This window comes from Castanea sativa, chromosome 3 (genome assembly GCF_040712315.1).
Source record: "Castanea sativa cultivar Marrone di Chiusa Pesio chromosome 3, ASM4071231v1".
NCBI lineage: Eukaryota > Viridiplantae > Streptophyta > Magnoliopsida > Fagales > Fagaceae > Castanea > Castanea sativa.
The window spans coordinates 22,165,017-22,178,775 of record NC_134015.1 but is presented as its reverse complement, the minus strand read 5'-3'; the positions used below and the strand labels follow the sequence as shown (position 1 = coordinate 22,178,775).

Here is a 13,759-nt window from a genome sequence, read left to right as displayed (position 1 = left end):
TTTCATTTTCTTGAAAATGAATACAGTAGCATTTTTGTAAAAAAAATCAAATATGTGGATCCCTCTAACATTGACTTGTCCCGTCAAAAAACAATCTCTCTTTCAATTGTGTTGAATTTTTAATTGAAAAATATAAAGTGAAAGAAAGAAATAAAAAAAAAAATAAAAGCAAAAACTAGACTAGAAAATAATGTCAAACATGAGTTTAGAAAATGAATACAAGATTTGAGAAACAAAAAAAGAGTTTAGAAAATGAAAAGAGAAAATGAAACTACCTCCAATAATAACCAAATAGAACCTAAATGTCTCAATCAAAAACACATGAAGCACCAAGTGAACTACAAAGCTCTTAATAGCCTTATCTCAGTACATCTCTTTGACGAATAACACTTACTATCAAACAAAAGTCCAGCCTATTTTAAAACCCCTTCAAATGACTTCAATATATATATATATATATATATCACGTCACCTAAAAAAATAAGATCAGAAGAGTTAATCACCTCAGTTCCAACAAATTATTTAAAATTTACTACATAGTACTTATTATTCAACAAAACAAGCTAGCGTTCTGCATGGTTTCTTATTTAATATTAATTCAACATTACAAGGTAGCGTACCACATAAATACAGCATTTCAAGTTACCACAGTAACTCAAAAACAAACTTGCAGGAAATAATGTTACATACACAATACATAATACAACAATTTTTAGAACTTTTTTTACAAGAGTTGATGCAATAAGTTTTTATTAATTCTAATATAAGTTCACTATTAACTTTAATTTTTTTAATTATCATTAATAACTTGTCACATTGGTCAAATTTTTTTTATGCAAATAGAGTGCCATATTTTTCAAACATTGACCGTGCAGAACACAATACATAAAGCAAATCTTCCAGCATACTAACGCTTCATCTCTCCTTCCACAACTGGGGCCATTGACACTGCTTTATTGTGCATGTGTGGATTCCCTCTCCATCCTAAGCAAAACCAGGAAAATCCCATCATTGATAGCCCATGAAAATTTTCATTTTCAAAGGATCTATTTATCTATCACACACAGACACAGAGAGAGCGAGAGATTAATATTACCAGCAGACACGTCGAAACCGCGATTTTGAAGCTCACGATACTCTTGGCATAAGGCACAAAAATGGCAGAAACAATGAGTGCAAAAGTCATCACAATGATTCTCCCCCGACAAGTATTGCTCTCTCAGTTTTGTACGATAACAACATGAATAGAAGGGTCCAATAAAAGAAGTAGCAGTGAAAATACCGAGCAGTGTATAAAGCGTCCCATTTACGCAACAATCTGAATGTTGCACAAAGACAATATATACATCTTACAAGTCAGTTTTTATTTAACTATTTATATGTATATATGTATAAATACTGTACATATTTCATGTATATAAACGGTCACTAAAGTCCTCATTTTCATTTTCTCTATTTTTCTTTTTTGCTAAGATTATTGTTTAGGGCTCTCATCGCACTTCACTGATCTCCAAGTATTATAATTTTCGGTTATTCTGTCCCACAAAAATAGTGGGAGAAATCTCTTGGGGGTGGTCTAAATTAAAGGTGTTCGATATATGGAAAATTTGAACTCAAAACTTCATGTATCAAATGAGATTTAGAAACCATTAGACCATGGGCTTGAAGTTGATCATTCTATACGCTTCTGTAATACTTACAGGATGATCCTTTATCTAGAATCTCCGAGGTCCGGCCAAAAGCAACGCATGGACACCAGCAAGTCAAACAACCTGTGACAGAAAAAGATTTCAGTCTTAAAACTAACAATATTTCAATCACTATAAAGGAGATAATTTTTTATTCTGTAACTTAGAAAGAACATGGAACAGAAAAGAAAATTTTTGACATGATTTAACAAATATATAAACCTTTTTAATAAGTAAGAAAAGGAAAGGATACGGAATTTACAGCTATGCCAGTCAGAGCAACAGTCAAAGAGGCCGGTTGACCAGGTTCGATCACTCGCCATTTTAGATTGACTTGTCAGGGCAGGCTTTTAGAAATGGTAGAAAAGCGCAGAAGTTGTGCTTGCAAAGAGTCGATGGTTGGGATGGTCTTTATAGAGAGAGAAGAATGAAATAAATTGGTATATACGTAAACATATTTTCCATTTTTCTATGTTCACACACGTACTTTGCCCCTTTGTCATCATTAGTCATTACACGGAAAAGTCCAAATGCTTAACTACAATGAGGGTCATTCTACAGTAACCAGGGGTATGGGTGCCCGTTGATTTCATTTGTTTTAATACTAATTATTTATTTTATTTTAATGAAAACTTGTTACCGGTCAAGCATGTTCTATATAAAAGTAAAGTAAATATACACAAAAAAAAAAAAAAAAAAATAGACGCATCTCTGAGGTTCTTTCTCCCTCGCTCTTGTTCTTCAGTTCTTCCTCTGCTTCTCTCGAGTTCTTGCTCTCTCTCTTGTGTTGTGTGTGATGGGTGAATCTCTTTTGGCATCCCGTGGCTTTACTCAATGGTGTGATGGGTGAATTTCTTTTGGCATCCCATAGATTTACTGAGTGGTGAAGGCTTCTCAAAGTAATCAAAATCGCTTTAACATAGTTGAAGGTAAGTATCAAAACAACAAAACCCTAACTCATGCAAGCTGTAAAATATGTTTTGTTTCCCCAAATTGTTTGTTAGTTTTTTGAATGTTTTGTTTGACTAGTTATATAAGAATAGATATTATGCTTAAAGATTTTTAAATCTTGGAATATTCAAAATAGAATTAGGCCCTAGCAAAAATGCTATCAATGTTTAAATGTGACACGTTTTACAACATTTTACAATGAATTTTACGGTCAACGGAAAACCTTTTACATATAAACAAAAACCTGAAAATAGTAAAATATTTTACAAAAATATTTTTGTTTCAAAACAAATAGGACTTTAGATTCGTGATTTCACTGTTTTTACACACTTATGTGGATGCACAAAAATGTGTAACAAGTTTTCCCCTGTATATAAATACTACCATCTTGTCCTTGTATACTCTCAATGACATTTAACGCTTATTTGCAAAAATAAAAGATTAAAATTAAAATACATGAGATGAGACATGATTACTCTTGCGACTAATACCAAGTCTTTAACTAGTGTATATGAAGGATACAAGGTGATTACTCCAATTCCCTTAGATTTTTAGTTGGACACATGAAATTAATTAAATACCCCATATTTTATATTTATATAAAAATAAGAAAGAATTGAAAGATTAAATGGGAGGAGATCTATCTTTAATATCATTCTCATATGTGATATTTGTTGGAAGTTAAACAAAATTTAAAAATAAGTTGTAACTTATATGCCGTGGATCAGTGGCAAAGTAGCTAATAGATCCATTTGTGACCAATCTGACGGAATTCACCCATGTCGACCAAGCTATCCACACCACTCCAGCAATATGCTACGGCTCAAAGGTGGAGGTGAGGGTTTTACGGTTTTCTTTTCTGGATTTTTAATTTGCGTTTCGGCTGGTTTGAAGGTTTTTATTTATTTTTTTGAAGGTGTGTATGGGTGTGTTTGTTTTGATGCTAAGAAAAGGTTATAAAGATAGACATGATTTTTTTTTTTTTTTAGTTTATATAAGTTTTGGATTTAGGGTTTAATTGGTTGGGGAGAAAAGTAAGGTAATTTGTGGAGAGAAAAGAAAATAAAAGGGAGAAAATGGTAGGGGTGTCCATTTGTTCCGTTGATTTTTTTATTTCCCTTCATATTTTTGGGTTAGATACGAGTACGACGTCATACATTCTCTTTAAACATGAGGCAGTGCCATATTGGCAATTGGAGATAATTACAATCCTCGACATAATAAGTTGAAGTTGCAATCATATCTGACCTAGAGTTCTCTCTAGAATCGTCAATCATTTTTTGTCTTTGATAAAAGATTAGAAATTTAGTACTTCAATAAAGTTCATAAAAAAAATGCTCCCACAAATTTTTTTTTTTGGTAATTATATTCCCCTCTCTTGAGATTTGAAACAATGACACTACATCTCAAAACTAAAGGGAAAAACATTCTCCTTCCCTGAGATTTAATTAAAATAACACTCCATCTCCCCTTCGGTAAACATTAGTAACAATATATTCTAAAATTTTAAAATATTCTTTTTACCAAAGTTTAACAATGGTTTGTAAAAACATAATTGATAAAATTAAATTAAACTTGCAAAGTTTATCAAGCACCAAAAAACTTGAAATCACAAATCTCCCTACAATCCATTGGGAAAGAAAAAAAAAAGGTCATACTGAATATTTTAAAATACTCTTTTATAAAAATGTTTGATTTTAGAATTAGGAATCAAGGAAAAAAAAATCTTCCTCCTTTATGGGAGTTCTTCTAGAATGAGTCCCATATTTGATCGCCTTATCTATTAATAGTAGTAATAATAACATTAATTCTTGGTAGTGGCCCTAAGATATTCATTTGAATCATTTAGATTTGAAAGTTGCTGCAATAATTGTCATTGTGTGAATTTCCAAAATAGCACCTTTCATTGCTGGATGATTTTTTATTTCTTACCCTCTATATCCATTGCCTTTCATATTTTGGTTAAATGGATGTCGAGAAGGGAAAGTGTTTTTTTTATTGTGATTTAGAGTGGAGTGTCATTTTCCTAAATTTCAATGAAAAGGAGTGTAATTACCATCTTTTTTTTTTTTTCATAGATACAAAATGCTCTCACATTGATTGTTCATAATTTTGTTTAGGTTTCGAATCCTCTCTCTCCCATTGTACCTTTCAAATTATTAGAGGAAAAGAAAAACATAAAAAGTTCATACTCTCTCTCTCTCTCTCTCTCTCTCTCTCTCTCTCTCTCTCTCTCTCTCTCTCTCTCTCTCTCTCTCTCTCTCTCTCTCTCTCTCTCTCTCTCTCTCTCTCTCTCTGTGGTGGGCTGATGGCATTGCAGTGCTCATGGGCAGGTGGGTGGGTGCTACGTTGTGGTGGTGGTGTTGCAATGGCCGAATTTGCCATGGTAAGCATTGTCGTTCCATTTTTTGTATTTCACTTTATATTTTACCAATCGTCATACATTATAAGTCTAGTTTTTCTTTATTTGTCAATTCAAACTTTGATTAATTCATTTATAAGGAAACAAATAAGTTTATTTCACATCCTCAATACGCATCCACTTTTTACGTTTCAAATGTGTGGACGTCACCTTTTCTTGTTTACAATTATTGATAGATATTGTGTGAACAAATATTTACGGTTTAAAAATTTGCTTCAACTTTTCCTTCTTGGCCATTTGCTCTGTTCAGCCTATGTTGCTATCAGATTCCGACTCTAGTTGATCTCTGAGTTGGACCGCATATTGGAGAGTAGTTGCTAATTATTTCAGTGGGAAAGAAAACGTGTGCATGAGAAGCATTGACAAGAGTTGGGACCAAGGAGTAATTGGTCGTTGAAATTCTTCTTGTTCACCAAAAACCCCATTTTATAGTACTTGAAGAGTAATACAATTTGCTCGTAGATTGGCTTTGCTATGTATGTGGCTGCATAGATGTCCCATAGAACAAGATAAGATACCATATTACTGTTAAAAATACTGAATTATTGTATTGTATTTCTCAAAATAATAGAATATACATGTGTGCCTTTATATAGGAGGCAGATGTGTGTAGTACAAACAAGAGTGCTATACAAGTAAATAAGGTGGGCCTAAAGCCCACAACCCAATACACATTAACAGCCCCCCTCAAACTCAAGGTGGATGTGAGACCAACTTGAAGTTATCAACCAAAGCACGATGGCGTCCCTTAGGATGTGACTTGGTAAAGATATCTGCAAATTGATCTTTAGAGGAGACTGAAAATAGCATGAGAGAACCATGGACAAGATAATAACGGATAAAATGATATTTGATCTCAATGTGTTTAGTCCGTTCATGGAAGATATCATTGTGAGCAATATGAATGCCAATCTGGTTGTCACAATAAAGATGAGTAGCAAAGGATGTGGACACACCTAATTCCTTAAGAAGCCATTGTGGCCAAAGGAGCTCAAATGTGGTATCAACAAGGGCACGATATTCTGCTTTAGTACTGGAGCTGGCCACATAGGTTTATTTCTTGCTTTGCCAAGAAATCAAAGAAGAACCAAGAAGAAAGCAATAACTAGTGGTGGACCTGCGATCAGTGGGATCTCCCGCCCAATCAACATCAGAGAATGCACAGAGAACAAGAGAAGGCTGAGTTGAGTAGAAAAGACTATGGAAGAGAGTGCCCTTCAAGTATCGAAGAATGCGCAGAATGGCAGCATAGTGAGTTGATCGTGGAGCAGACAGATACTGGCTCACTTGATGAACAGCATAGGAAATGTCTGGACGAGTAATAGTGAGATAAACTAAGCTGCCAACCAATCGTCTGTAAAGAGAGGGATTAGACAATAATTTCCCCCCCCCCCCCGAGGGAATCAGATGTGCATTAAGTTCAACTAGAGTATCAAAAGTCTTGCTATCAGTGAGTCCAGCTTGAGACAAAAGTTCAGAAGCATATTTGACCTGAGTAATACAAAGACCATTTGTGGAATAAGTGATTTCAAGACCCAAGAAGTAGCTAAGATGTCCAAGATCTTTAATCTCAAACTGATGACTGAGAAAATCCTTGAGTTCTTGAATGTCACTGAGGTCATCACCAGTTATGATCATATCATCCACATATAGGAGAAGCAAAATGGTGCCTTTGTTGGTGCGACGAAGAAATAAAGTATAATCATAATGACTGACAATATAACCCAAGCGAAAGATGGTGGAGCTAAACTTGGCAAACCCCACGTCGAAGGTGACAAACCTTGTTTGATTCAATAAAGAGACCAGGAAGAGGTTGCATATAAACTTCTTCACTTAAATCCCCATTAAGGAAGACAGTTTTGACATCCATCTGAAAAATGTCTCATTTAGAGGTAGCAACAACAGCTAAGAGGGCATGAACAAATGAAATACGAGCAACCAGAGCAAAAGTCTCTTCATAATCAATCTCATACTTCTGTGTAAAACCTTTTGCAACAAGACGAGCTTTTATCACTCAATCGACCCATTAGAGCGAGTCTTGATCTTGTAGACCCACTTACAATCAACCACAAATTCTTTAGGGGGAGAGTCACCAAATTCCAAGTTTGATTTTTAGATAATGCATCAAGTTCCTTTTTCATTGCAATCTGCCATAAAGGGTCAGTGGAGGCCTCACGATAGGTGTGAGACTTGTGCAGTGTAGTGAGGGTAGTATAACAATGATAGTCAAATAAATGTGCAGGAATGGATCTTACCTGGGTTGAGTGATGAGGTGGAATGTCTTGTGCAAGATCTTCAAGCGTAGCAGGAGCAGGGGACCCAAGCTCAGGGTTTGGTGGCTCATCTTCGACCTGTTCATCTTCCACCTGTTCATTAGAGTGTGATCCAAGAGAGGCCTCAAAAATATCTAGCGGTTGAATAGAGAAGTCTATAGGAGGATGAGGAGTAACTATAGAAGAAATATGTGGCTCATCTAGAAAAAGTTCCAAGACAAAAGAGGTAGATAGGGAGGCATGAAAGTGAGAGAGCTCGACAGAGGAGCGATGTTCCCAAAAGACAACATTGCGAAAGATGCGAAGACAATGAGAGACAGGATCATAATACCGATACCTCTTTTGAGTTTCGCCATAGCCAAGAAAATAACAAATTCTAGACCAAGGCTCAATTTTGTTATGCTCATATGGCTGAAGAAGAATAAAACAAGCAGAACCGAAGGAGCGAAAGTGGTGATAGTCTAGAGGTGACTCAAAAAGGCACTCATATGGAGTTTGATTTTGGATAACTGGACTTGGAATGTGATTAATAGCATGAACAGCTTCGCCCCAAAAAGGAGCAAGGACTTTGGCAGAGAGAATGAGAGCACGAACAGTATCAATAACATAACGAAGATTTTGTTCAGCTCTACCATTTTGCTAAGAGGTATCTAGACAAGTTAGTTGATGAACAGTGCCATAGGAATACAAAACAGCTTGGAAAGCATATTGAGTGTACTCAATAGCATTATCATATCAAAAAATTTTGATACGATTGGAAAATTAAGTTTCAACCATTTTTGCAAAATTAGAATATACTTGCAATAATTCAGAACGATGTTTCATATGAAAAACCCAGCTATAGCAAGAATAATCATCAACAAAGATAACAAAATATCGAGATCCACCAATACTAGAGACAGAAGAAGGCCCCTAGACATCATAATGAATTAGGTCAAAAATATCAGTGGACATTGATTCACTAGTATTGAAAGGCAAAGTTGGTTGTTTTCCTAACTGACATGAAACACAATCAAAATTTTATGGGGATATTGAATCTAACAAACCTCTAGAAGCCAAGTGTTGTACCCGAGAGGAAGATGCGTGACTAAGTCGGGCATGCCAAAGTGCAAGGGAAGGAATAGAAGAAACTGCAGCAGCTACAGCAACAACAAAAACAAGAGCAACAAGTGGAAGACGAAGGTTATCCATGGGAAACATACGCCCAACTCTGGTACTGGTCCCAAGCTCCTGTCCCATCCTCGAATCCTGCACAATACACCCAGAATAATCAAAGGTAATGCGATAACCCAACTCAACTAATTAGCCCACAGAAAATAAATGGTAAGAAAGGTTATGAACATTAAAGACCTTAGGAACCGAGAGGTTGGAAGTTGAGATAAATCTATATTATGACCGAACATTGTGGAACCATTATCTGTGCGAATATTAAGAGGGTGTGGCGCAGGATCAAGTCGAGAAAATAAGGATGAGTGAGGTGTCATGTGGCTACAACAAGTAGAATCCATAACCCAAGAGGAAGGAGATATACCAGATAAAGCTAAGAGAGAAGAGGAATAAGATGCATTACCAACCATACGAATGGTGTTAGTGATGATGTTTTTAAGGTCATCTGTGGAAATGGTGAAAGTGGATCCTGAAGACTTAGTCTGTGCAGAGACGAGAGCTATTGGTTGGACACTCTCAGTGTTAGCAACAGCAGCAGCAGAAATTGAAACAGTTGATTTGTTGCGATGATAGCAAGTCTTAATATTGTGGCCAAGACGTTTGCAAAAATCGCAAAAATGTTTGCTGGATTGTTTGCGATGATTATTGCAACAAGAAGAAGACCTGTCCTTATTCTTCATTTAGAAGAAAAATATGCAAAAAATGGACTACAAAAATGAAATCTATGCGAAAAATTGGATAAAGAGCACTTGGACTGCAAAAAGTCAACAGTCAAAGGCGCCAAAAAATCAATGGTCAATCAATTCAATCAAAAGTCAACGGCGATAATGTCAGCAAGATGACGTAATCGCTGACTGAGTGCTAACGTAAGCAAGCTAACTAGGTGATGACATGTTCCTAACGCAAGCAAGATGACGTGGCGTTGGCAGGATGATGTGGCTTGATGACGTCACTAGGGCTGACGTGGCGTAACCGATGACATCATCGGATGGAGTTCTGGCACGTGGAAGCACGTGATGGCGCATGGCAACGCGTGAAGAATATAGGCGGTGCATGGAGGCATGTGATTTTACCACCGAGACTTGTAGCGGCGCGTGGGGGCGTGTGAGAGGTCCGATGAAGACAATTTTTCACAAAAGAGCAGATCGGAGAGATTACTTTCTGATGGTGCAATCTGTGGTCTGATCGGAGAAGTGAAAGAGGTGGTGGCGGCATGGCAGTGGCCTTTGATGTACTGGAGTCGTAGTGGAGGCAGTGGTTCTACTCATAACGACGGCTGTAGTGGATGACACCCAAAAAGACAAGACTACTTAAGAGCGGCACACCAGAGGATTAGAGCAATAGCTCTGATACCGTGTTAGAAATACTGAATTATTGTATTGTATTTCTCAAAATAATAGAATATACATGTGTGCCTTTATATAGGAGGCAGATGTGTATAGTACAAGAAAGAGTGCTATACAAACAAACATGGTGGGCCTAAAGCCCACGACCCAATACACGTTAACAATTACAAATATACTTTTCCCACCAAGGCTTTAGCCCCACAACCACACAATGCATGTATTATAATACGTTCATGTGAGCATGCTAGTGATAGCAACTTTTTTAGTGTCATATGTGCAATGTACTCGAGGTATATTACCTTTCACAGTGAGGCTAGCTCTAGCCCTACAATGCATAAATGTGAGGAGAAAATCTGCTCAAATATTTACGTTCGCGTGTGACCATGATATATTGCAATTAACGGCAACAAGTTTGGCAGATGCTTCAAACAAAAAAGTAAAGCCAAATCATGCATGGGACACCCAAGCAAAATGTCAGTTGGATTGCACTGCTGCCATTCAAGTCTCTATATTTTTAATACCAATTGCTTTTAGCTATTTTGTACTCGACCATAGTATGAAACTATGACCTTATATGACGTGCTATATCTGAACACCTTCTACAATGCATTTCTCCAAATTTTGACAAAAATTGGAATCTTTTGATGTGGTTGATTATAAATAGTGGTTCCATGTGAAAGTGACAATCAGTCACAACCTGCCAAATAAGATAGTTGTGAAAAAGGAGTATGATAAATATTGTAATTTTAGAATAACTCTTAGATTTATGCCGCTAGGAACTAACTTTAATGACAAAATTAATCAATTTGCCTACTTAAAAAACTCACAAGGAGATTTGAAAGTGATTAATAAATTTTACACATAGGCACAAATTCTATATATTAATTGCTGCTTAACTATAGCTTATGCTGGTGTGACAAATTTTAACTAAATTTCTTATCAATAATTTCTCTTTAAGTTGGTCTAGATGGAAGGCGATGACTACAACAAACATGGATTATGGCGATGACATTTTTCATCACGAAATATCCTTATTTTGTCGCCTAAAAAATATGGTGACAAAATAGCATTCGTCATGTAATCTCGATCACCAAATGTCCTGGTGACAAAAAATTTCGTCACTAATGTGTCTAAATTTTTTTAATAAAAAGTGATAAGCGACGAAAGTATTTTGTTGCCAATTTAAATATCTTTAGAGATGAAATATTGACTTCGTCACCATCTTCAAAAATTTTATAGTATTTGATGACGAATATTTCACTGAATGTTATCATTTAGAGATGAATTATTTTTCCTCACTAGATTTCATCACCATAGTCCATATTTGTTATAATGTGAGATGAAGCTTACTGACACTAAGTATAAAGAAGAAGACATTGACTTAGAAGATGAGCTTGATGACAAAAACCACAAAAGAAGGACTTCAAGTTTTTGACATTTCTTTCAGTTGCTTCCTAAAAAAAATAGAGAAAAACATACTTGCAAATGCAAGAAGTGTGGAAAGAAATATATTGCTACCAAAGCATATGGTACCAGTAATTTGAAGCACCATTTGGAGGTATGTCTAAGAAAAAACACAAGAGATGTTGGCCAACTTATACTTGGCCAAAATGCAATGTCTGTAAGTTCATCTAAATTTAATCCTGCAAAATTTAGGAACTTGTTATGTGTTGCAACCTGCAATTACAATGCATGAATTACCTTTTCAGTTTGTTAAGTATGTTGGTATATAAACAATATATTCTTACTTGTGTGTTGATGTCCCATATATCTCTAGAAATACTACTAAGAATGATATGGTTAAGATGTATAAGAGGGAAAAAGAAATGATGAAATTTTTGTTGACATCTGCTCTAGGTAGAGTTTGTTTAACATCTGATTTATGGACATCTAATTGGGTCTTACAGAAGAGGGTGTTGAACTTTTGCTAAATGCCACCCCTACATAATGGTGTATCTTTGTTTGAAAATGTCTATAAATAATTGCTATCTATGTGGAACCTTGAGAATAGGATTTTTTGTGTGACATTAGACAATGCTTCCTCTAATATTGTTTCTGTTGACATGCTAAAAACTCAGTTGATAAAAAAGAAAGCACTTGTTTGTAATGGTGATTTTTTTCATCTTCGTTGTTGTGCTCATATTCTCAATTTTGTTGTATAAGATGGTTTGAAAGAAATTGATGTTGTTATCCAAAAAATTGTGAAAGCATAAAGTATGTTAGAGGCTCACAATGGAGGAATTTTTTTTTTATTTTTTATTTATGAATATGTTAAGCAAATGGATTTGGATGGTAAGAAAGGTTTAGGGCAAGATGTACCTACTAGATGAAATTCTAATTTTCTAATGCTTCAAAGTGTTCTCTCTTATTGACGTGCTTTTCAACACCTAGAGTTAATTAATTATAATTTTAAGCATTGTCCTACTAGTGATGAATGAGAAAAGGCAAAAAAAAAAAAAAGTTCTTGGCTATTTTTTATGATGCTGCATTGGTATTTTCTGGCACAAAATATCCAACAAGCAGCTTATATTTTCTACAAGTTTTCATTGTTTTGTTTACCTTGAAGAAAGAAAGTGACAAGATGAATATATGAAAAAAAATGGCAAACCAATTGCTTGTGAAATTTGAGAAGTATTGGCTAGAGTTTGGTGTTGTGTTGGCCATAGAGTTTGGTGTTGTATTACCTTGAGGCATGTTATTTTTTTTTATTTTATATTATGCTATTTATATTCAACTTATATTGACATCAATTATGTTTATTTTATATGTAGGAATTTGATTCTTTTCACAGTATAAATTTGGTTAGGCAAATATAGAAAACTTAATTAGAGCTCTACTTGTATGAACCAAGAGTAGATAGGAATGCAAAACTAGACATACTTGCTGTTTGGAAAAGAAATGAATTTCGGTATCCAGAACTTGCTGTTATGTCTTGCAATGTTTTGAACATTCATGTTTTTACTGTTGCTTCAAAATGTACATTTAGTGCTGGGGGACGAGTCATTGATCAATTCAAGAGTGCACTTAAACATGATATTATGGAGACTTTGGTTTTTAATATGACACTTGAATGCCATGTAATCATTTTGGTTGGACTTAGATTTTTCCATCATTGATATTTTGATATGTCATTTAATCATTTTGGTTTTTTAATCTCTTAATCTATGATGTCTTTTAGTTTTTGATATGACACTTGGATGCCATGCAATCATTTTGATTTTTTTTATTATGGAACTTTGTCATATTATTGAATTTGGTGGTATGGAGATTGGAATCTCTTGGACCAATAATTTTATTTTGAATGTAGGAAAGAATTATTTGCTTTTTTTTATTATTACTCGATTTATGGTTGTAATTGAATTTTTATTACTTGATTTATGGTTGTATTATAATTTTAGATAAACGGGAATTGATAACAGAATATTTGGATAAGGTATGACCTATTAATCAAACAAGTTATTCGAGTCAGTTATGACCTATTAATCAAAACAGTTATTAAACTGGTCATTTAGGTCAACCTTATCTTGACCTGTTAATTAAACAAGTTATACATGTTGTATCGGATTACCTGTTTAATAAACCAATCGTGTTAGGGTTTGTACACACTCGATTTTGCACCCATGATTTAATCAAGGAAGATGACCAGAATGATCATTCATGTACCCCAAAAATCATGATTGCATTACATGCATTAATTCATTCATTGCATATCATAAAAAGGATCTTGAGGTTCTAACGGTCGTGACAGTGTGTTCGGTTCCCATATCAGACCGTCAAATTGAAAGATATCGCATGATCAAGTTTGCACAGTTTTCATGCATTGTATGGGGTGAAGCCAATCACGTGTGATTAATTGAAATTAATTTTAATTGGTTAATGATTAAAATTAATTAATGTTAACACCTCATTTTG

The 13,759-nt window shown here is 34.9% G+C and overlaps 1 protein-coding gene across 1 annotated transcript; it reads right to left on the bottom strand.

The window, feature by feature from the left end:
- Positions 1-545: 545 nt before the first annotated feature.
- LOC142630060 (cell number regulator 2-like) lies at positions 546-2,155 on the bottom strand. The gene is made up of 4 exons (XM_075804134.1): positions 1,951-2,155; positions 1,701-1,772; positions 1,097-1,318; positions 546-984 (listed from the first exon to the last, which is right to left on the bottom strand). The coding sequence occupies exons 1-4, from the start codon at positions 2,009-2,011 to the stop codon at positions 908-910; spliced, it is 432 nt and encodes a 143-aa protein (XP_075660249.1). The 5' UTR covers positions 2,012-2,155; the 3' UTR covers positions 546-907.
- Between the last annotated feature and the right edge of the window lie 11,604 nt (positions 2,156-13,759).

Bases quoted from the DNA above. Each gene is read 5' to 3' on its own strand.
- LOC142630060 (XM_075804134.1), bottom strand. From the start codon at position 2,011: ATGGCGAGTGATCGAACCTGGTCAACCGGCCTCTTTGACTGTTGCTCT. The intron at 1,773-1,950 runs GTAAATTCCGTA...TTTCTGTCACAG, and splicing joins TTGCTCTGACTGGCATAGCT to GTTGTTTGACTTGCTGGTGT. The intron at 1,319-1,700 runs GTAAGTATTACA...TGCAACATTCAG, and splicing joins TCTAGATAAAGGATCATCCT to ATTGTTGCGTAAATGGGACG.